Raw genomic sequence first — 24,593 nt, 5'->3', positions numbered from 1 at the left:
TCAAGGGCATAAGACTTTGCCAGCAAACAAAATGATGTCATTCTTTCTGATAATAAACAGGAATGGGTGATCAGCCTTAAATAAAGCAGATTCTGGAATCTGCTTTTCTACAATGACATTTCCGGTGGCAGATGCTGCCTCAGTGCCGTCTTCAGTGATGTCTATGTAGGATTTATGCATCATTTTTGATAAATATAAACGTCCTCCTGAGGCAATTCCAGAAAGATCTGCCTTTGATTCATCAAAGGCATATGTCATTCCAAGAGCTTTGAGATGTCGCTTGATTTGATAAGTTTCTTCAATTCTGATACGAGGAATAAACACTTCTACAGACTGCAACGTCATTCTCTGAGGGCTGGTCCAGCTCATTAAATTCTGATAGGTCAGTTTATTTTCAACCTGGGGAGAGATCATAGGCCATTTAAATTAGGTTCTGTAAGAAATAACTAATTTCGGGGAAGCTAGGTGGTGCAGTGGATAAAGCATTGGCCTTGGATTCAGGAAGACCTGAGTTCAAATCCAGCCTCAGACATTTGACACTAGCTGTGTGACCCTGGGCAAGTCACTTAACCCTCATTGCCCCGAAAAAAAAGAAATAATTAATTTCAAGACATAGTCAGGGGGCAGCTAGGTGGTGTAGTGGATAGAGCACCGGCCCTGGAGTCAGGAGGACCTGAGTTCAAATCCGGTCTCTGACACTTAACACTTACTAGCTGTGTGACCCTGGGCAAGTCACTTAACACCAATTGGCCAGCAAAAAAGAAAAGGAAAAAGAAAAGAAAAAGACACAGTCATCACTGTGATTTGGAGCATTAACAAATATTTCTAAAGCAATAGGATTCAGGACAGATAAGGAACTGGTCATTTTCAAGAAAATTATTGATCTATAGGAGAGAAGTTGGTATGTTAAACCCCAAAGGACCCTTATCTAAAAGCAATGTGATATGGTGAACTAAATAGTAGATTTGAAGTCAGGAAGATTAATTTAAATCCTGCTGCTGACACTCAGTGACTGTGTCCTTCATAGCTCTGGGTAAGTTATTTCATTTCTCTGAACCTTAGTTTCTTCATCTGTAAAATGGATATGTTAATACCTGCCATGACTATATCACAAGACGGTTGGGAAGTTCAAATGATATTTATATAAAACTGTTTGTAGACTTTAAAGCAATCATTATTGTAGTTATTGCCATCAACCAAAATAAATGAAAAACAAATCTTCCAATAAAGTCTTCCCCTATTCTTTCACCATGGCGTGAAGGTGACTTACCTTGAAAGCTTGAAGTTTATTGTAGTGAAACAAAAGTCCTCATTCCTTGAGATCAAGCTAGCCTCAGAGTATTTGTCTGAGAACTGGCTTCACTCAGTTTAGAGAAGTTCATCACCAGGTTTGCTCACAGGTTGATTCACATTTTTTTTGGTCCAATCGATCAATAAGCACTTATTACTATGAACTAGGAGTAATGCTTAATATCAGGGATGTGAAGAAAGGCAAAAATATAACTCTCAAAGACTATGATAATTAGCATTTATGTCACACTTCAAAGTTGGCAATGTACTCACATCTGTTATTTCATTTGGGTCTCACAACCCTGTGACATAGGTGCTATCATTAGCCCCATTTTACAGATAAGGAAATGGGCACAGAGATATTAAGTGACTTTCCCAGAATCATACAACTAGTAAGTATCTGAGACAGGTTGGATCTTCCTGAAAACTCCATGTTCAGCACTCTTATCTACTATATCACCTAGCTATCATCTACTCTAGGCAGCATACACATCGAAAAATCACAGATCCTCAACAGATTGGCATCTGAGTATGATAAAATTTCTGCAAAACCCTTCATACTTCAGGTGACTTCCACAAATATTACTGCATTTAATACTCACAATAGCCCTCTGCAGATATTTCAAAGAAGGAAAAAAAATCAGAGGAGGAAATAATGGGAGAATATTTTATTAAATGTTTGTCTGGGATGGGGGAATAGGAGAGTATGTGAGTAAAAGCAGGGGTCCCCCCATTCTCCTGCTCCAGAAATTTTTATTAGCATTACTAACATGCAGCAAAACTGACACAAAAATTTCATATCCTCTTCCTGCTCTTGTCAAGCCATAGAAATGTAGCCTACAGTGGGGGAAAGGAGGAAGAGAAACAAAAGGCTAGAATAATTTAAAAACAAGAGCTATCATCCCAAAGATTACTGAAAGATTCTTATAGGCTATGCCACATATAGAGGAGGAAGAATATTTGTGATTTTCCCCATATATTTTAATTAAATATTATATAAAGACATTCTTTCTTACATCTTTTTAAATGGAATGTTATAGTCCTTGCATTTTGCTAGATTTCATGTCAAAGAAGTAATATTCATGTTACCACATGCAGTCTCCATTTTAATAATAGTTGTTGCTGTTCGGTCCTTTCAGTCATGTCTGAATCTTTGTGATCTCATTTGGGATTTTCTTGGCAAAGATACTGGAGTGGTTTGCCATTTCTTTCTCCAGTTTATGTTAAAGATAAGAAAACTGAGGCAAACAGGGTTAACTGACTTTCCCAGGGTCACACAGCTAGTAAGTGTCTGAGGTCAGATTTGAACTCCAGTCTTCCTGAATTCAGACCTAGTACTTTATCCACTGTGCCACCTACCTGCCCCTAATGTTAGGTCCTATAAAACTCATATTAAGAAACAAACAGGATTTTAATATTAAATAAAGCTGCTGTTACTGAGAGAATTAAATAATTTGATGAATCCAAGACTAAGAATAAATATCTTCTGGACTGTCTGCTATTCTGGTTTAAGTTTTCTGGTTTCTGACTCCATGAATGCAGATAATTAAGACCTGACTATATATAAAGTAAAAATGAACATTGTATTGTTATGGAAAATCACTTTTTAAACTGGGGACCCTTACATAAATGTGAACTACCCTTAATATGACCACAGACTTAGCAATTTCACCTTTACTTACATTTTTTATTCTGTTTGTGCCAAGTAAGTTATTAAAATGGAACTAAATGAAAAGGGGAGACTTCAAGATTACAGTGATTTTGTATAGACGGTACCTGCATTCCAAAGTTTTAAAGCCAGGAGTCTAAGTAGGAGTTATATTATGGGATAGTCATTCTCAAAGTGCTCCTTGAGCCCTTTGGGGTCCCCAAACTTTTTCAGGGAGTGTACAAAGCGAAAACTATTTTCATAATAATACTAAGGTGTTTTAATTTCTAATTTGTTAAATTGTCAATAGCCCTGACCACATAAACAAAAGGGTTTTTTTTGAAGTCTTTAATGTTCTTTAAGAGTATAAAATGGTCAGGAAATCAAAAGGCTGGAGAATCAATGGTATCTAGCACATCAACTAAACAATCAAAGGATTTGGGTTCAAATCTTGTCTCTGAAATTTCCTGTCACCCTGAACAAGTCACTCCATATCCATGGACCACAATTTCTTCATCTTTAAGAGGGGATTGGGTTGGATGGCCTCTGCGGTCTCTTCCAATTTTAGACCTATACAGTTCTTTCTAAATGAAAATAATCCATTGTATCCCAAAAGAAGTCATTAGTCATTTATTTTCCTTGCATGTTCCACATTCAGTATAGCTTACCTCTGATAGGCTATTTTCAGGTAGTAGTATGTACATGCTTATTCCACCAACATATTTAAGCTCAAGCACCTGCATAGCTGGGTCATTTACAATAGTCAGGTTAAATTTGCGTTCTTGATGCATGAGGTTGACTGTTTTCCTAGGGCACTGTAAAGAAAATGTAAAGAACATGGTAGAAACCTATATTACTTTTCACTCTTATTTTCAGCAAAGTATAGTTAGAACACCTCTGAAATATCACCTCAGTTTATGATCCTTAAAGGACTTCTGTCATAAAATTACTATGGAATGAATTAACAAAAGTGTCCTATTATTTCCCTATTTCTGTGATTCACTTCAATTTGACAAGCATTTATTAAATGTCCATGTGCATCAAGGATTGTGGTAGGTACACAAGACATACAAAGATAAAAATGAAATGATACCCACTGTTTCAACATCAAGATGTCTATATTCTACTTGGAAGAAAAAATATACTGACAATTTAGCCAATACAAAATAAAATCAAAATAATTGAGGAGGAGCATGGCGCCAACAACTAGGAGAATCAGGAGAGGTCTGTTGTGCCTATTCTTTTGACATAAATCTAGAAAGGAACTAAGAATTCCAAGAGAAGGAAGTGAGGAGGAAGGAGTGTTCTGGGTACAGAGGGCAGCCGATGCAAAGGATAGAGGCAAGAAATGGAATGTTATGTACAGGGAAAACAGGAAACAAGGTAGTTTGACAGGAATTTTAAGTATATGAGGAGTACTGTGAACTTGGTACATAAAGATAGACTAAAATGATAACTAAGATGACTGGATTTAGCCATTAAGACATTGTTAGTAGATGGTGGAGGAAAGGCAGTGAGCTCTCGAACTCACAACATGATTGCTCCAATAAAAACAACCAAATAATGCCAAAGGACAATTCCTGAAGCTGCAAAATCCACAGAAGAATGTGCTGAGATCACTTTTTAACCAAGGACAGCTTGGAAGATCAGAAGGAGGGAGCTGCTGTGATGAGACAGGAGTAGAGTCCAACCCCACAGTCACCCTGACACAGATCCAGTCCCAGGAAGGCCTCACTAGAGAAGGAGACCCCCAGAACCTCTGAATCAGCTGAAGTGCCAGTGTCATCTGAAACTAAGCTCACAGTCTGGTGAGAAGGCTGAGCCCTTGACAGAGGGGAGACTACAGGGGTCTATGCTGATGCTGAGGCAGAACTTGGGTTTTTCACCCTTGTTGGGAAGCAGGAGGTAGGCTTGAGTATCAGTGGCCCAGGTGGGGGAGAGCCACAAACTTATCAGAGCTGACAACCACAGCAACACAAAGCTGGTTGATTATCAAGTAGGTCTGGGGCCATCTAAGGACAAGGGAACAGGCCAGACAAGTGAAGAACCTGCTCCTCCTTAAATCATACCACCTGGGACCTCCTGAAGCTTGGGATAGTGCAGCCTGGAAACAGGAGATAAAAGTCAGGTAAAAGAAAGGCAAGATGAGCAGACAAAGGTGAGGACCATAGAAAGTTTCTTTAGTGACAAGGAAGATTGAGGTGCACCCTCAGAGAAAGATGTCAACATCTAAAGCTTCCAAGAAAAATATGAATTGGTCTCAGGCAATAGAGGTGCTCAAAAAGGACTTTGAAGATAAAATTAGAGAGGTAGAGGAAAAAATAGAAAAAGAAATGAGAGTGATGCAGGAAAGACATGAGAAAAAAGTCAACAGCTTGAAAAACCAAATGGAAAAGCTCTCTGACAAAAATAATTGCCTTAGAATTAGGATTGAACAAATGAAAGCCAGTGACTTCATGAGAAACCAAAACACAATAAAGAAAATGCAAATAAAGAAAAAAAAATAGAGGGCAATGTGAAATATCTTCTTGGAAAAACTGCTGTCCTGGAAAATAGATCCAGGAGAGATAATTTGAAAATTATTGGTCTACCTGAAAACCATGATCAAGAAAAGGGCTTAGACATCATCTTCCAAGAAATTGTCAGGGAAAATTGCCCTGGTATTCTAGAAGCAGAAGGTAAAATAGAAATTGAAAGAATCCACCAATCATCTCCTGAAAGAGATCCCAAAAGGAAAACTCCCAGGAATATTATAGAAAAATTCTAGAGCTCCCAGGTCAAGGAGAAAATGTTGCAAGCTGCCAAAAAGAAAGAATTCAAGTACTGTGAAGCTCCAGTCAGGATAGCACAAGATCTAGCATCTTCTACATTAAAGGACTGGAGGTCATGGAATATGATATTCCAGAGGGCAAAGGAATTGGAATTACAACCAAGAATCATGTATCCAGCAAAACTGAATATAATCTTTCAGAGGAAAAAATTGGACTTCAGTGAAAAAGAGGACTTTCAGGTCTTTGTGATGAAAAGGCATGAAATGAATGGAAAATTTGACTTTTAAATACAAGACCCTAGAGAATCATAAAAAACATTGGAGTTGGGGGACATACCAGGGGTGGTGCAGTGGGTGACTGTCTTGTGTCTGAGGCTGGGTTTTGGCTGGGGTCCCCCTGGGTCCAGGGTGGATTCTTTGTCCACTATGTTACCTAGCTGCCTCATGATGACATCTTTAGGGTAAAATTGAGGGGTGAAAGAAATGAACTGGGGGAGGGGGAAGGGCAGAGGTAGCATGGGGTGAAATCCCACATGAAAGAAACAGGAAAGGGCTTATAGAGTGGGGGGAGGAGCAGGGCACTAAATGAACTTTACACTCATCTGAATAGGTTCAAAGACCTTAATCTCATCAGAGTTGACTCAGTGAGAGAAAAACATATACATTCAATTGGGTGGAGTGATCTATCTAACCTTGAAGGAAAATAGGAAGGGAAGGGGATAAAGAGAGAGGGGCAAAAGAAGGGAGGGAAGATTCAGGGAGGGGACAGTCAGAAGCAAATCCCTTTTGAAGAGGGATAGGGTGAAAGAAGATAGATAATAGAGTAAATATCATAGGGAAAGGAATAGGATGGAGGGAAACAGTTAACAATAGTAATCATGAAAAAGTGAAAAGAGGGGAAAATTGTACAAAAAATATAGCAACTCTTTTTGGGAATCAAAGGAATGTCCATCAATTGAGGAATGACTGAAGAAGTTGTGGTATATGATCGTAGTGGAATGGTATTGTGCTAAAGGAAATGAGAAACAGGATGATACCAGAAAAACCTGGAAAGACTCATATGAACTGATGTATAGTGAAGTGAGCAGAATTGGGAGGACATTGTGCATAGTGACAGCAGTATTGTTTAATGAGCAATTGTGAATGACTTAACTACTCTCAGCAATACAATGATCCAAGACAATCCCAAGGGACTAATGATGAAGCATACTTTCCACTCACGTAGAAAGAACTGATAAAAAGAGCACTTGTGGATTGTACATATATAACCTATATCAGATTGGTTGCTGTCTTGTGGAGGGAGGTGGAAAGGGAGGGAGGGAGAAAAATTTGGAACTCTAAATCTTATGAAAATGAATGTTGAAAACTACCCTTACACATAACTGGGAACAATAAAATAAACATTTGTTGCATTGAAAAAAAAAAGGGATTGTTGGTGACCTTGGAAAGGGCAGTTTTACTCTACTGGTAGGATTGGAAGTCAGATTATAAGGAATTGAGAATCAAGTTGGAAGTGAAGAAATGAAGGCAAGGAATGTAGACAGGTATTTTTTCCCTAGGAGTTTGATTATAAAAGAGAGGAGAGACATATGAAGAAAATTTAAGGGGGTTATAGAGTTTAGAGAAGGGTTTTTGTTTTTTTTAAGAATGGGAGAGTGTTGTACCTGTTTGGAGATAGCACAGGAGGATATGGAAAATAAAAAACAAAATGAGAGAGAGAAAAAAGGAGGAAGAGGAGGAGGGGAAGAAGAAGAAGGAGGAGGAGGAGGAGGAGAAGAGATGTGAGGAGATGAAATGAACAGTACAAGTAGAAGAGTTGTCCTAGTCAAGAAGAGATACTTCTTCCTCCAAAATTGGAACAAAAGAGCAGGGTAATGGCCAGTGATATAGAAGAAGTTTTATGGACCAGGAAAATGGATTGGAAAAAAGATGTTTTGATAGAAGAACTTTAGCACACAAGGTGAATAATGGTGAGTCAAGAGATTGATTGAAAAACTAGTTAGTTAGGGGGCAGCTAGGTGGCGCAGTGGATAAAGCACCGGGCCTGGATTCAGTAGGACCTGAGTTCAAATCCCACCTCAGATACTTGACACTTACTAGCTGTGTGACCCTGGGCAAATCACTTAACCCTCATTGCCCTGCAAAAAAACCAAAAACTAGTTACTTAGATGAGTTGCTAAAAGATACTCATTACCGAGAAACTAGGATTATGAGGTGACACAGCTGCTATGGGGATGCTGTTAGAGCTCTGGCAACTGGACCCCTTTCGGCTTTCAGTGGGAAGATGGAATAGCCAAAAACACTGAGGATGTGCTTCATGAGCAATTAAGATTTTAGATAAATTCCAGATGGGGAAATAGATGTCTCCCTTCTCTCTTTATTTCTACCTTAGACAGTAGAAATTTATTCCAAAGTTTTCCTGTTCTGTAAATCTGGTTCATACTTCCTGTCTTAATTACTATTATAGATAATTTATATAAAAGCATGATTGATCTTAATTGTTCCTGATTTTATAATTCATTATTTGTGAAGGGGTAGGCAGAGTAATGGAGATAGAGAAGATAGACCTTTTTTTCTATGTGAATGGCAGGACAAAATGAGTACTTTGCCTCATTCCCACCTCCTGACTAAAGGCTTCTGGGACAAATGAGAGAGAATCATGTTGACAATGATTTTTAAAATGATCTTTTCTATAAATGTTCCAAAGCAGGCAAGAGTTGAGTCCAGGGATCTGCCACCCCTTAGGTAAAAAGTGAATCATTTGACATTGCCATATGATATTACTTCACTATATGGTTTAATTAAAGGAAAACATATGGTAAAAACATCAATGATTTTAAAAACTAAACTTTCTTTATAATTTTGAACTTAGTAAATAAAAAGTACAAATGATTGTATTAGCACTATTTTTTTCATACATCTATGGGGTAATGAAATATCTCTACAGATTTAGAGGTTAAGGTGATACCTAGAGAGTAGGTTCTGCTCAATGGGAAAAAAGGGTGATTATTTGGAAAAATCTATTACCACCTACATACCAAAGGTGGGGGTCAGCAAGAGGGAATATTGTTGCACAAAATATAAGTTCAATTAGAAAAATGTTGTTATTTTTAATCTAAGTTTAAATATTTCTCCTCCAAAACACCTCAGAGCCTGGTATAGTGATCAATCCAGAGTAAATGATCAATAAATGTTTGCGGTCTTTATTTTTGCTTTGTTTTTAAGCTTAATATTTTTCAATGAAAAAAATTCCATTCCCTTCCTATAATAGTAATCTAGCCAAATCTTTTTCATCTTTGACCAAACATCCAAACTGACTACATTGGGAAAATATAATTTCTTATTTGTATATATTATATATTCTATTGTCAAACACTGCAAGAAGTATACCTAGTATAAGGGGGGAATTTATTAATACAAACTTTGCATTTAAAGAAGTTTAGTTTCATATACATTTTTTGTTATTCTTTGTATGTTAAAATAACTGTACTGGTTATTAAATTCACAATTACAAAGCTTTACTTTAAAAAATCATTGTTTCCTAGCAATTCATTAGACCCTTTTGTGAGGTGAACTCCTTTTAAATATAATCAAATGTCTTGAAGAACTATCTATAGTTTTCATTCTTTGCTGCACAGAGTATAAGTTCAATTAGAAAAAGGTTATTATTTTTAATCTAAGTTTCAATATTTCTCATTCCAAATCCCCTAGAACCTGGTAGAGTAGTCAGTCCAAAGTAAATGATCAATACTTATTTGGAGGTTTTATCGTCGCTTTATTTTTAAATTTAATATTTTTCAATGAAAAAGTTATTTTTCCTCCTTCCCATAACTTGTAAATTTTTGTTTAATGAATAAACATTATAAAGTAGGAAGTTGTATAATTCAACACTACAAACATGACTTTGTGATTTTTGTAATGCAGAGAAATTGACTGTTAAAATACAGCACTTATACAATAACAGCTTTTCATTGAGGATAAATAACCAGAGGCATCATACATGTAATAGAAATTCACATACCGTGGAGGACTTGAAATGGCAAGTTATGGTTTCACTTTTCGTGAATGCCCCATCCCATTTGCCTTTGAAGTACACACCATTCACCAGCACCATTACTGCCGATGAGCTAATGCTACCCACTGGACAGATATCCTTGATTTTGCCTTTTGAAAAACATTGAGGAAAAAAGTAAATATGTTGTTTTTAATAATATAATAATACTCAATAAGATAAGACTTTTTATATAAGATAATAGAACTTTTCAATAAGACTCCCCCCCATCTTTGTACAGCTCATAACCATTATAATATCTGAAATTCTAGCTACCATTTTGATTCCACTTAGCTGGAAAAAAATGATGAGGAAATATTTCTTGGGTTAGCAGGAGCCTTCTGAAATGTTCACAATCTCAAATTTTGAATTAAATAGTTCAATAAATGCAATGAATCACAATTATATAGTTGTCTATCATTACAAAGATATTTCACACATCGGATCTCTTTTGAACTTCACAACCACTTTATGAGATAGTCTTCCACTATTATTTTACTCATTTTTCATAGGCTGTCCAAGCCTGAAAGATACTTGACTGGAGGGTGGAGCAGGGCATGGCTGAGTCCCAAACCAGAAATCATTCCCTACCAGATCCTTGCTAGGAATCATTCAATAGAAGGAACATTGAAAGGTATAGGCAGTAGTGTTCATCAGTTTCAGATTTATGGATAGGTAGTAAGGGAGAATAATTATACCACAAAGAGACAATATATTCAACAAATATTAATAAGGCACTGCTATGTATAGAGCACTGTACCTAGGCTGGAGAAGATAAGACCAAGAAGACAAATTTCTTTACCCATAAGGATCTTGCAAGCTAATATTCATTTCTTAAATGCCTATACTGAATTCATGTACTTATCAAGACACAAGCCACTTACTAATATTTGCATGAGTAGGAAAAAAGGTAATAAATACGGAGTTGGTAAGTTGGGCTGCACTAAATCTGAGAAACTGCAGGGTACTTCTAATAATCCTGGATGACTCCTTGAAATAAAGGCCTATCTTTTTTTGCATCACCTTCCAGTGATGTGTGGTTAACCCTTTCCAAAGAATTATGGTTGTGAGTCATCCAAAGGGAAATGGAAAAGCACAGATTGGGAAAAAGATATGGATTAGCCATAACAAGAGCAAGTAATAGCTGCTGTACAGCTCACATGTTCCACTGGTATCCACAGAATATCAAGACATTTAGAGGAAGCTCTCTATTATGTTTGTGAACCTCCTGTGGAGGTTTTACTGGAATACATGAACAAGAGTCAGAAAATGAGGAAACATGGATGGGTTGAGGTCTACATTATAAAAGGGAGTACAAACATGAGTGATAACATAGATCCATCAAACCATAGTAAGTAATATGTTGTGAGGAACTGAGAATCTAGTACCCTTGCACTGAGCTATTAATTCTAGACTTTAGCTAACTGTGAACAACCAGGTGGTTCCTAGAAGAATAAGGTTATATCCTGTCTCTCTATCTTTCTTATTTTTGTGAAGACAGTATATTTGAGCTATTCTAATAACCAAATTCCAGCTAATGAATGTCCAGAAGAGACAAGGAGAGTAAGCAAACTAATTAATTTCACTTCTCTTTCCAAGGCCAATTTTATATTTGTGCTTTATAAATTTGCTTTTAAGAAATACATGCAATATTTCTTATTACAGTTTCAACCACAGAAATACACTTACTTTGTTGAGTGCCCAAATTAAGCTGAAAACCCTTGCTTAAGGGAATGAATAGTTTTGAGAACAGAAAATGTACAGAATGTTTAATTAGTCTTCTCTTTCAAATAAATTGAAAATATTTGAAGTAAAATTGATACCTGCCAGAGAAAGTTCTTAAGGTATCTTTTCTGAGACATCTTCCTTGAGACATCTCAGTTATGGCTAATGTTTTAATTTTATGCAATGTTCAAGATTAAGGCCTTTTATAACTTGTACAATGTGAGTAGAAGATATCAGTTCAGAAATTGAATTTGTGACGCACACATATGTCAGTGCATTCTATCTTGTTTGTACATAGTTGTTTTCATATTGTCTCCCTCACTGTCTCCTTCATTAGACTGTGATTTCCCTGAGAGCATGGACTGTCTTTTGATTTTCTTTGTGTCTTTGGCATTTAGCATAGTGTCTAGCACATAATAACAGCTTGATAAATGCTTATTGACTGACTAAAGGGAAGCTATATATAGTTGAGGTTTGTAGTTTCATATACAATTATCTTTCACTTTTTTATTTCTTTTTTTATCTTTTACTTTTTAATTTATATTGAAGTAATTTGGGGCAGATATTTGTTAAATGCAAATTTTTTTAAATGTGAGGGTTGGGGGTTTTTTGTTTGTTTAAAAAAGAAAGTCATTTTTGTTTTATAAGAGCACAATCTTGGGGGCAGCTAGGTGGCGCAGTGGATAAAGCATTGGCCCTGAATTCAGGAGGACCTGAGTTCAAATCTGGCCTTAGACACTTGACACTTGACACTTGACCCTGGGCAAAAAAAAAAAAAGTACAATCCCTTGGTCGGTACATAGGTTCATTTCTCAAAGCAATCAAGCTCATATGCTCAATCACAAATTAATCCCAGGTTCTTACTTGGACTAAGAAAGCCAGAATATCATAGCAGATAAAGTGCTGGAGTTGGAATCAGGAGCACCTGTATGTAAATACCTGCTCTGACGTTTATCAATTTGTGACCCTCAGCAAATCATTTAATCTCTTTGATCCTTGTGCAACAATCTGATTTAAAAAGAGCCCAATCATAGGTAGATGAATTTTAATGTTTACTGTCATCAAGGTTTTAGGAATTCCTCTAGATAATATTCAACAGCTCATGATTAGGAGGAAGAAGAGGTGGATAATGGGAGTAATACAGAGCTGAAGTTTGGCAAAAGATGAATGGTATAGAACAAGAAAAAGAGATTCCAGGGCAGACAACAATGAATGTACAGTTGAAATGGCTAACTAGGGTCGAGACGGGAAAGGGAAGAAAACCAGGTGAAGTCAGAGCAAGGATAGTGACCTGAGAAAGAACTGGGCAATAGAGGTATTAGAGGTTTCAACAAGAGGGAAGAATAGGTTTAGGGGGTTAATACATAGGAAGAGATAGAATATAGGAAGTCTAGGTCAGGTAGAGTAATGGCAGGCTCTCTAATCAAGGAAGCAGAGCCCTTGTGACTGGAGAGTTAGCCACTTTACATTATTACTTTCTGCCTAAGGTATCATTGAGTGATGATGATATTCATCATATAGTCATTTATAAGCACTTACTACTATGTGCTAAGCACCGGGGAAACAAAGAAAGACATATAAAATAGTTCAATGATGTGAAATGAGAGCATTAACTACTATGAATAAGATGGGGGGGGTTCTCTTATCTATGAAAGAAACTTCTTGGTTTATTTCAGATCTTCATATTCACATGTAACTTTAGCAAGTATTATTATTATTATTATTATTATTATTATTTATTTTTTTTTTTTAGTGAGGCAATTGGGGTTAAGTGACTTGCCCAGGGTCACACAGCTAGTTAAGTGTTAAGTGTCTGAGGCCGGATTTGAACTCAGGTACTCCTGAATCCAGGGCCGGTGCTTTATCCACCGCGCCACCTAGCTGCCCCAGCAAGTATTATTTCTTTAAAAAAGTTTTGCACTTACCATTTGTTTGACTCTCCATCCATTGGTTAATCTCATTCCTGGTTTCTTCTATACCAGTTGTAAAGTCGACACGCTCAATTCTGGCATTGTATAAGCTTCTAGAACATTTTAAAAAATTCTAAAATAAAAAAAGATCTCATATTAACACAATAATCACCATCCATATATAATATAAGTATGAGCATAGGTGTGGATTGTGCCTGGGCACCCCTTGATGGAAAAACAAATTGGTATTTTGTCTCATTTTATATTTGTATTTTTAAACAAAAATTAGTTGTAATTTTCTCTAAATATCAGTTTTCATTTCTTTAGTTTGATGAATAAATTGAATGTCTTTTATCACTGAGTGTTCAATGACTTCATTTTTAAAAAACCTTTTGGCATATCCCCAGCAAAATGTGTCATATACTGTTACGTGCACAAAGTACAATAAAGCATAGGAATTAAATGTGAAAAAAAACTAATGATTCTTCTAAGATGGATCGATCTCTCTGCCCTATTACCCCTCCACTTTCTTGGAGAAAATAAGACAAGTACATTTCCAGACCTGAAAACAGAATATTTGCAATTGTGAATGATTTACAATGGCAGTATATATTTAAGGAAGAAACAATATGATGTGGTGGGGCAAGACCTGGTCTTGAAATCAGGAAGTTCAAATCCTGCCTCTGACATATGCTTACTATGTGAACTGAGCAAATCATTTAACCTCTGCTAAAATTGTAAGTGCAAGAACAGCTGAAAATCTACATTAATAATAGGAACTACCTACACCAAGGAAATAGCAATTCACTCCAAAAAGGGTTTTTCTTTTCCCCAAGGAAAATGCATGGGATTTTTCTATCTCACTAATCAGTAATTAGTCAGGAAAATTAATTGGAAATTCCTTACATTATCTCTAGAATTAAATTAGCTATATTCAGGAGCATTAGGGAAATTCTCATTCATGTCTTTAACATTAACATAAATACTCTTGCAAACTCCCTGACCTCCCTATTCTTCTACCTCCTTAAATTCCATGACCTACTCCTTCATTCCACCTCAGTCAAACATAGGGATGGCTATAAAGTAGCTCTTACCATAACTCACAAGGCTTCTACTACCTTAAATAGAGAGCCTACCATTACTCTACCTGACCTAAACTTCCTACATTCTATCTTTTCCTATGTATTACCCTTCCTAAACGTATTCTTCCCTCTTGCTGACATCTCTAATACCTCTACAACCCAATTCTTTCTCAGACCACTATTTTTGCTCTGACTTCACTTGGTTTTCTTTCCTTTCCCATTTTGACCCTAGTCAGCCATTTCAACTATACATTGTCATCTGCTTTGGAATCTCTTTTTCTTGTCCCATACCCTTCATCTTTTGCCAAACCTCAGCCTTGGATTACTCCCACTGTCCACCTCTTCTACTTTCTCCTAATCATGGACTATTGAATATGAGGACTTAACTATCTCACTCCATTCCCTCCTCCTCAAAGCTATTCTATACCTTCTCTTCATTCCTATAAACTTCTACACCCTTCCTTCCTAATTTCCTGAAAAAACTGAGGCCTATTCAGTGTGAGCTCCCTCTTCTCCCTTTCTCTTCATCTCAAAATCCCTTGATACCATCCCCCACTTTCTCTCAATCCCTGATAATGAAGCAGACCTGAAACTTGCCAAAGCCAACATGTCTACACAAGTACTTCCTGATCCCATGTCCTCACATCTTTTTCAACAGATTGCAAATTTAATCATCTCTTGATCTCAAAACTTCAATCTTTCCCTATGTAATAGTTCCATTCCTATTGCCTTTAGACATGCCCAAGACTCCCACATTCTTTTTTCTTGTTGTTTTTGTGGAGCAAGAGGGTTAAGTGACTTACACAGGGTCACACAGCTAGCAAGTGTCAAGTGTCTGAGACCAGATCCTGAATCCAGAGCTGGTGCTTTATCCACTGTGCCACCTAGTTGCCCCTTGACTTCCCCATTCTTGAAAAATATTCAGTAGATCCTTATATCCTCTCAAGCTATCATTACATATCTTTCCTCCTTTTATCAGAAATTCTTGAAAAAGTGTCTACACTCATTATATTCACTTCCTCTCCTCTCACTCACTCCTCGACCCTTAACGATCTAGCATCCAACTTTATCAATCCACTAAACTGCTCTCTCTAAAGTTTCCATCAAAATTGACAAGTCTGATGGTTGTTTCTTAATCTTCATATTTGACTTTTGTTCTGCATTTGACACTGTTGACCACCATCTCCTCCTAGACACTCTCTCCTCTATCATGCTCTAATTATAGGAGTTCCCTATAGTGTCTTCTGGTATTTTTTCTTCTCTTTTTTCTTTCTCTTCTCTCCTCTCCTTTCCTCTTCTCTCCCAGTAACTTCATCAGCTCCCTAAAGTTTAATTAAAGTTTCTATACAGATGACTCACAGACCTAAGTGTCTAGCCCCAGTCTCTCTCTTCTGAGCTTCAGTCCCGCATTACCAATTAGATGTTTCAAACTAGATGTTCATAAGACATCTTAAATTCAACTCATCCAGAATTTAAATCTTTTTAAAAAATCTTGACATTTCTCCATCTTAAATATCTTCTCCATCTGACCTCTTTTCACTATTTACATAGGGTCAGGCCCTCATTTCCTTTCACCTAGATTATTGCAACAGCCTAGGACATACCCCTGCCTCAGGTCTCTCTCTATTCCACTCAATCCTCTGTGCTGATTTTCCTTAAGAGTAAATTTGACATTACTCTTCTACTCAAGCAACAGCTCAATATTATCTATAGGGTAAAATATAAGCTCCTCTGTTTACCTTTTAAAACCCTTCACACACACAAAAACTCTTACAAACTTTTTTTCCAGTGTTTTAAAATATATTACCCTTACCTGCCACACTCTGTGATCCAGCCAAAGTAGCTTTCTCTATGTTCCTCACACACAACACTGCATCTCCCATTTTTGTGACTTTACACTGGCTATCTCTCAAACCTGGGATGTACTCCCAATTGAGTCTCTATCTCATTCCTTACCTCTGCCTCAGAGAATCACTCTTTCTTCCAAGATGCAACTCAAGCATTACCTTCTACACAAAGTCATTATTAATTCATCCAAATACTTGCATCTTCCCTCTGAAATGACTTTGTTTTTAGCTAGTGTGTTACTTATTCTCTTTAGATTTATTCTGTCTATACTTATTTGTGTCTTTGCTGTATCCCCAATTACAATGTAAGCACCTTGAGAGTCAAGATTATTTAATTTTTGTATTTGCATTTCCAATTCCTAGCACACTGCCTGGCATATAGTAGATGCTTCATAAATGCTTATTGATGGATATCTTTGAATCTACATACACGGTGGCCTCAATTTTCCAGGACTATACCAATTTCAATAAAAGTAAGCATACTTTAAACAAGGATTTGCACAATGAATACCATTTGTCAGCTTGTGTGACCTGATCTGGGGATTAGAAAATCTGGTCCCTCCACCTATTGGCACAGGAAAGAGAAACGCTGTGGTCTTACATGGTTTCTGGAGATCATCCAAATAAGGAATGCTATAGCCCAGGCCTAGATCCCCAGACTCCTAGAGTTGGGAGGACTCAATTCAAAAACAAAAAGAGAAGAATCCTCTAAATGTGCCTTTAGCATGTTGCATAATAGAGAAAAGGTGTTCATTGTTTTGTAAGTTTTGTTATCATACAATTCTAGTTACTGAGTCTTGCTATGATGGTGTTTTGCTCAGTGAAATACTAGACTATATCATTCTGTCCTGTTGAATGTAGCTTTATTCAAAAGATGTGGCTTGTTTTTCAGAGACTTCACTACCACCCCTTCTACCCAGGGAAGGGCATTCATTTATGTTTAAGACTCAATTTTCAGGATCATGTACCTTCTTAAACAGTAGATAATAACAGCAGATAATAAAAAGTCAGTTCATTTTTAAAAACTGATTAAGGTTTTTTCAAACCACATTCCCAGGATTCTTTCAGAGACAGGTGTTGATATTTGTACTGCTAAATCTCCCACCTACTGTTTATTCTCAGATGCTGAGATGATTGACTTTGGCAAATTACTGCTTTCATTCCCAAGTAAAGTTTTTAAAACCAAATTCATTACCTCCCATGCCCTCAGGAAAGGTGTGTCTCTTAGACAATAAACTTAGACTTAACCCAAGTGATTGCTGAGAGGGAAGCTTGAAGTTGGCACCTTATTATTATTAGCAGGGTGTGTAGAGTAAGTATCTTATCTCCCTCCTCCTTGCCCCCAAACCCCTCCCACCCTGTCTCCATCAATCATCAATCCAAAGCTGAGAGCAAAAGCTATTCCTATGAAGAAAAAAGGAAAGACCCTACCACAAACACAAACCCACTTTTAAAATTGTCATTAAAATGTCACTGGATCTCAAATACTTAGTTTCTCATTCAGTGACCTTCTCTTCTCAGGACACTTTCCCACATCAGACCTAGCAGATAGGAAGAAAAGGAAGTGACAAAAGAATATGCTCAAGGTACAAGTAGTAATGAGACCCAGAGTCAGGTTATATATCTCCTCCTGGTTGCATTCTATCTCCTGTCTGCATCCCTTTACATAGATGGTCCCTCGTGCATGCTTAAATACTCTCTTTTCCAGAAAAAGACCTATTTGTACAAAAATATTTATAGCAGCTCTTTTTGTGGTGGCTAAGAATTGGAAATCAAAGGAATGCCCATCAACTGGGGAATGGCTAAACAAACTGTGGTATATGATGGTAATGGAATATTATTGTACTGTAAGAAATGACAAACAAGCAGGATGATTTCAGAAAGGCCTGGAAAGACTTATATGAACTGATGTATAGTGAAGTGAGCAGAACCAGGAGAACGTTGTGCATATTGACAGCAATATTGTTTGATGAAGAACTGTGAATGACTTAACTATTCTCAACAATACAATGACCCAAGACAATCCCAAAGGACTAATGATAAAGCATACTACCCCCCTCCAACAAAAGAACTGGTGTTGATTGAACACAGACTGAAGCATGCTATTTCTCACTTTCATTTTTTTTCCTTTTATTCAAGTCTTCTTATACAAAATTACTAACATGGTAATGTTTTACATAATTGCACATGTATAACCTATATCTGATTGCTTACTGCCTCAGCAAGGGGTTGGGGAGGGAGGGAAGGAATTTGAAACTCAAAACTTTAAATAAAAATGTTTATTTAAAAAATTAAAATACTCTCTTTTCTCACCTTTTCATCTCAAATTCCTTCAAAGCATAGCTAAAGCACCACATGCTAAACAAGGCTCTTCCTAATCATTCTTGTTTCTGCTTTTTCCCTCTTGAAATTACTTTCTTATACATTCATATAAATTAATATTTACTCACCTATGTATGTGATATGCCCTTCCCACACCCCCAATGGAATGTAAATTATTTTGAATTAGTGACTATTTTTCTTTTTTGTTTGTTTTTCAACCATGCCTGGAAATCCATCTTTAGTGTTCCTTTGGAGCACACTAAATTACCTTTACCCTTCCAAATGACTCAGGAGCCTTGCTTTATTAAGCACTTAATAAATGCTTGCTGAATTGAGTAAATCTCCAAGGCTCCTTTTTTTTTTCATGGAAGGAATGTGCAGAGAATCAGACAAAGGCTTTAAACAAAAAGCAAGTATAAGAACAATAGTTTATTCTAAAGTCAAATTGCAGAATTTGAGTGTTTTCCATGTCACTATTCTGCTCCAGAGATAGGAATAATTGACTTGGCCAATTAAAACAAAACACTAATTATTTTTAAATGAGTGGATTGAGTGAGCACTATATTTATTAGGTTGTTTAGGAAGAAAGTATGGTCTTCTTAATTTCCGTCCTTGACTGAGCATTAATCACGTTTGTGTGTCTGTCCATTGTGATATCTTCTGTATTTAGTTAACTTCCTTTTTCAAGAAGTTATCTGTGGCTCTGTATCATGGGTCAGAGTTGTGGTAGGAAGTGGTTTCTGAAATTCCTTCATGGGCCTCTTTTAGGAGAAGCAAAAGAAGTGGGCTAGTCCTCAGTCACTTGGCAGATACTCCGAGAAGAGGAAGTGGTGCTGGACCAGAGTACTGACCCTTGAGTGCCAAAGGCAGTAATAATAGTTGGGTGGAGGGGCCTGGAGGGAAGCAGGCATTTATTAAGCATCAACGATGTACCAGGCATGGGCAGCTAAGTGGTGCAGTGGATAGAGCACCAGGCCTGGAATCAGGAAGACTTGAACTCAAATTCAGCCTCAGACACTTACTAGCCATGTGACCGTGGGCAAATCACTTAATCCTGCTTGCCTCAAGTTTCCTCATCTGTAAAATGATCTGGAGAAGGAAATGGCAAACCACTCCAGTATCTTTCCCAAGAAAACCCCAAAGGGGATCATGATTAGTTGGGTGTGATTAAAAATGACTGAGCAGAGGCAGCTAGGTGGCGCAGTAGATAAAGCACCAGCCCTGGATTCAGGAGTACCTGAGTTCAAATCTGCCCTCAGCACTTGACACTTACTAGCTGTGTGACCCTGGGCAAGTCACTTAACCCCAATTGCCTTACCAAAAAAAAAAAAAAATGACTGAGCAACAACAAAAATGTGCCAGGCACTGTGTTAAGCACTTTATAACTATATCTCATTTAATTTTCACAACATCCCTGAGAGATATGTGTTATTATTACGCTCATTTTATAGGTAAGGAAACCGAAGCTGACAGAAGTGAAATGACTTGCCCAGATTCACAGAGGTAGTTAGTGTCTGAGGCTAGATTTGAATTCAGGTCTTCCTGACTCCAGACCCAGTGCTTTAGTAGATATGAAAATAAAGATCAAGAAAGAAACAAGGTAGAATTTGGGAGATACCTGAGAAATGAAGTGGAAAATTTGAAAATGAATATTAAGGTGCTGCAAAGCCTAGCAAATTATAATCGCTACTTTTTACTCAGGTAGACATTACCTTTCAAATCGTTTTTAGTTATCAAAGAAATAAATGTTGTTAAAAAACCTTGTATTGGACAGCTAGGTGCTGAAGTGGATAAAAGCACTGGCCTTGGGTTCAGGAGGACCTGAGTTCAAATCTGTCCTCAGACACTTGACACTTACTAGCTGTGTGACCCTGGGCAAGTCATTTAACCCTCATTGCCCCACCAAAAAAACCCCCCAAAAAACCCCAAAACAAACCCTTGTAATACCTACACTCTGTTATTCCGTTCTGTTCTGGGCATCATAGCAAGTCAATGTTTCCTTGACAGAGAGCACATACAAACTTTAGGGGCATAGATTAACAATCTCTGGGATATTTAAATATGCAACTGTGGTGATGGGAAGACCAACTCTGAGAACCCTACCTGGAAGTCCATCTTCAAGTGTTTCTTTGGACTACAATAAATTACCTGTATCCTATATAGCTCATGGAACTAGCCTTACAACTGTGCACTAAATAAAGAGTAAATCACTTATATACAGGGTATCTTAAAACTCTTAGTGCAATTTTTAGCCTGAATAGTTTAAAACATTAGTAAACTATTCAGGGTGTTCCAAAAGTCTTCATGTAGTTTAAAGTCTTGAGAGCTGTTAAAGTTTACCAATTTTTTTTTCCCCTCACAATCTTGTGAGGTATGTAGTACGAATGTTACTATCCCCACTTTACAGATGAAAAAAGAGAAACCCAAAGAAGTTGAATGGTATACCCAGGCTCATACAATTCAAACCCATGTTTCCTGGCTTCAAAGACTTTAGATAGTGGAAATATGATTCTTCCCATTTTACTGATGGAAAGCCCAAGGTTCAGGGCATTTAAGTGACTTGCCTATGGTCCCAAAACTCAAAGCGACTTTTCTTGAATCAAGTTCTGATGCTTTTTCCATTGAAACTTGTTAGAAATAACTATGAAGTACCAAAATAATCATCCAAATAGACTTAGACAATTATCACCACCACTATCATCATCTATAAAAGTGAGAACAGCTCAGCTTACCTCTTGAAAATCAAATATCTTTTCTGCAAACAGACCGTTGGCTATTTTGAGTTGATAATCATTGCTTGGTTTATTTATTTCTGAGAGAATTGTTTTCATCTGGGATTGGAGTCCCTGGTGTTGTCAAATTGTCATTGAAAAGATAAAGACAAGTAGTTAATTCATTCCTGGAATCGGCAGATACACATATATGAATAAACACTTATCTTTACAGGATGTTACCAAAGGGTGGCAATACTTTCATGAAATTATTAGACAATACAACTTCATATATATGTATATATGTGTGTGTGTGTGTGTGTGTAAAACCATTAAGAAATCAATATTGAATTCTACATGAATAAGGTTTAGGTTGTAATCAGTGGTTTAGATACAATTGTTGTGTTCCAACTTACAAAAGTCCCAAACTATTAATTTTGTCTTTACTTTGAAGAATTGACATCTATATAGCATTTTGCATAATCTTATTTGATTCTCCCTTATGACATCTGTGAACTAGTGATTTTCAAACTTTATTTGAAAGATTTAAAAAAATATATCCTGAGTCTTTATTATTTAGCTTCAGAGAGATGAGAAACAAACAAACAAACAGAAGGTTGTAGTCACATAAAAATATAGTTTCTGGTTGGGGGAGGAAGAAGAGGAAGCAAATTTCTCTCAATTTAGTCACCCATCGCACAACATACTTCATTTCTTCTGATGGAAGTTTTAAAATAAAGTGCCCTATGTTTACCTGAGAATTTGAAGATCCTTGGTTCTTCTGAAAATGAAGTACCTGTAATTAGAGACAGAAATATTGAAATGACACCGCCTTACAAGAAACTCACAACACTCTTGTGAGCAATACACATTACTGAAGACGTCCTAGAAGCTTTTTAAAACCAAAACCAAGAACCATCCTTTTCTAATTAAAAGTTGTAGGAGAATCATAAGATTATTAGATCCAAAGATCCTTCCCAAGGTTAATAGCATCCTAGGGGTCATTTCCCATTTGCTTATGTGTTTTTCAAAGGCATTCTTTGGGAGAAGGCAGGGGAGAGAAAGACACTGGGATTTTGTTCTGCTACTGTCCATTTTATTAGGGAGGATCTCAAAATTACATATTGGGCTTTGTTCTCACGTATCATGTTAGTACTGTGTTTCCTACCAGTCCCACCTTCTACAACATCACTCCCTCAGCCTCATTTCTTCATGTGTAAAATAATGGAGTTAGGCTAGCTGGTCTCTGGGGTACCTTCCAGAATTAATCTTCTTCAGCCTGTGACTGTGATTCTATTGACATCACCAGAGAGAGCACAATCCTAGACAAGTCTGAAATTATGTCCCAACAGTTGGCACCAGATACTTAGAACTTCAAAGCTGCAGCAGGCAGGCCCAGTCAGGATAAGGCATTTCTGCACCCTCAGCACATTTGGAATATATTCCTTCCTGCATTTGACTGGAGCACCATATTTCTCTGTTATTGTCAACCAGAGGCACTAAGCCTTCTAATAAACCATATGAAACTGATTCATTACAAACTAAACACCAGGAGCGTGGAAAGTCAAATTGATTCATATTAAAAATATAAACACATAACAAATAATAAATTATTAGAGAGTATTATTCCTAATATCTCCCTCTCCAGGAGTTGCATTGAATGGCTGTCATTCTTTGTCTTAGTTGTGGTACAAGGTAATAAATAATAATAATAATAATAATAATAAAGTATTATCTATAATCTTGCTTAATCTTGTGATAGTTGTTGTTATTCCCATTTTAAAGATGAAGAAACTGAGGTTGAAGGCAATTAAATGACTTTCCCAGGGTCATGCAACTGGTAAATGTCTCCAGCAGTATTTAAAATTAGGCTTTCTTGACTCCAGGACCATCACTGAAAAGTTCATCTTTAAAAAAGAATACAGGGGGCACCTAGGTGGCACAGTGGATAAAGCACCAGCCCTGGATTCAGGAGGACCTGAGCTCAAATCCGGCCTCAGACACTTGACACTTACTAGCTGTGTGACCCTGGGCAAGTCACTTAACTCTCATTGTCCCACCAAAAAAAAAAAATACAAGATTCACTCTAGTCCTCAGATGTTGTTGCTAGGGAGTATAGTTTTTAGGAGGCAAGGGACCTGTGAAACTTTAGTTCCTTCATCTTGATATCAAGACATTATATGATCAAGGTTCAAGATCCAAGGCCTCAAGATCCAAAAATGTGAGAGGAGTCTATGTGAAGTAAAGTCACAGAAATTTCATGCCAAAGTACAGTCACCTCAACATTCAACAGGGCTCTGAAATCAAACAACTTGTTGATCTTTAGATGGTTAAAGCAGGAATGGCCCTCTCACTCTGACTACAGAGCCTGACTTAAAGCCTTATATGCGTGTGCCTGTGAGTTAACTCAAAACTTTCAGGTTATGAGGGTGACAAGAAGATAAAATGGGTTAGTATCTTTTCAGAATTCATCATGGTATCAGTCACACTTGAACCATGTATCATATGGAAATTATCTTATATTGCTTTAAACAAGGTTTCATTGGTTTTAAGACCACCCACATGTTCGTCTACCTTCCCTGACCTTACTCTTCATGGCCCCTAAATGAGGAAAGTAAACCTGATATTCTATGAGATTCCTCTCTTCTTCTTCAATTTACATTGAGCTCTCTAAAGACAGTCCATTCTTAACACAAGACAAGTGCTACAGGGGAATATGACATCTCTCCCTCTGCAGTCAAGTAATTTCCAATTAAATAATTCCTTGGACACACCATTTGGGGGCAAAAAAAAAATTCCAGAGTCCTAATGAGCTGCAGAAGATGATGTGTGAAGGTATAAACATGGATCAATAAATCAGAAACTTACCCTATCAATCTGCTTTGCACAGTCGCCTCTAGAACCCATCCGCACCAGGGAAAGAGCAATGAAGAGACTTATAGGAGAAAAGAAGACATTGCTAGTTCCTTGATTGGTATTCATCTCTTTGAAAAGATCAAAGCAAAATTCTGCATTTGCTGCAGCAAGGGAGACCATTGTGAAGCTGAACTCAGCCTAAAGGGGGGAAAATGAAATTGTTAAAAAAAAAAAACCAACATATGAATCAGCCCTAATCACATTTTCTGTGTATTTCTCTGAGCCTGAATTTCCTCCCATGTAAAAGGGTTTATCAAAAATTGTGTTACTTATTTCATGGGATTGTTTCAAAAACCAAGTGAGATATTATATACATATACA

The 24,593-nt window shown here is 37.1% G+C and overlaps 1 protein-coding gene across 2 annotated transcripts; it reads right to left on the bottom strand.

The window, feature by feature from the left end:
• SERPINB7 (serpin family B member 7) lies at positions 1 to 24,392 on the bottom strand. 2 transcript variants are annotated; one of them, XM_043978860.1, is made up of 7 exons: positions 24,225 to 24,392; positions 22,208 to 22,210; positions 21,378 to 21,491; positions 13,410 to 13,527; positions 9,730 to 9,872; positions 3,607 to 3,753; positions 1 to 399 (listed from the first exon to the last, which is right to left on the bottom strand). In XM_043978860.1, exons 1-7 carry the CDS (start codon positions 24,390 to 24,392, stop codon positions 1 to 3), a joined length of 1,092 nt encoding a protein of 363 aa, XP_043834795.1. The 2 variants fall into 2 exon arrangements, with proteins under 2 accessions (XP_043834795.1, XP_043834794.1); XM_043978859.1 differs by lacking the exon at positions 22,208 to 22,210 and adding an exon at positions 22,111 to 22,152.
• Positions 24,393 to 24,593: the final 201 nt, after the last annotated feature.

This window comes from Dromiciops gliroides, chromosome 1 (assembly GCF_019393635.1).
Source record: "Dromiciops gliroides isolate mDroGli1 chromosome 1, mDroGli1.pri, whole genome shotgun sequence".
NCBI classification, from domain to species: Eukaryota; Metazoa; Chordata; class Mammalia; order Microbiotheria; family Microbiotheriidae; genus Dromiciops; species Dromiciops gliroides.
Note: the sequence above shows the minus strand (reverse complement) of the source record. Positions and strands in the feature narration are given on the sequence as shown.

What these genes read in the sequence shown, in the direction of transcription:
- SERPINB7 (XM_043978859.1), bottom strand. Translation starts at nt 24,392, where the DNA reads ATGGTCTCCCTTGCTGCAGCAAATGCAGAATTTTGCTTTGATCTTTTC. An exon ending in AGATATTTGATTTTCAAGAG is followed by an intron (nt 13,528 to 21,377) that starts GTAAGCTGAGCT and finishes TTTTTATTTTAG; the next exon opens with AATTTTTTAAAATGTTCTAG. An exon ending in GCCATTTCAAGTCCTCCACG is followed by an intron (nt 3,754 to 9,729) that starts GTATGTGAATTT and finishes TTTTCTTTACAG; the next exon opens with TGCCCTAGGAAAACAGTCAA.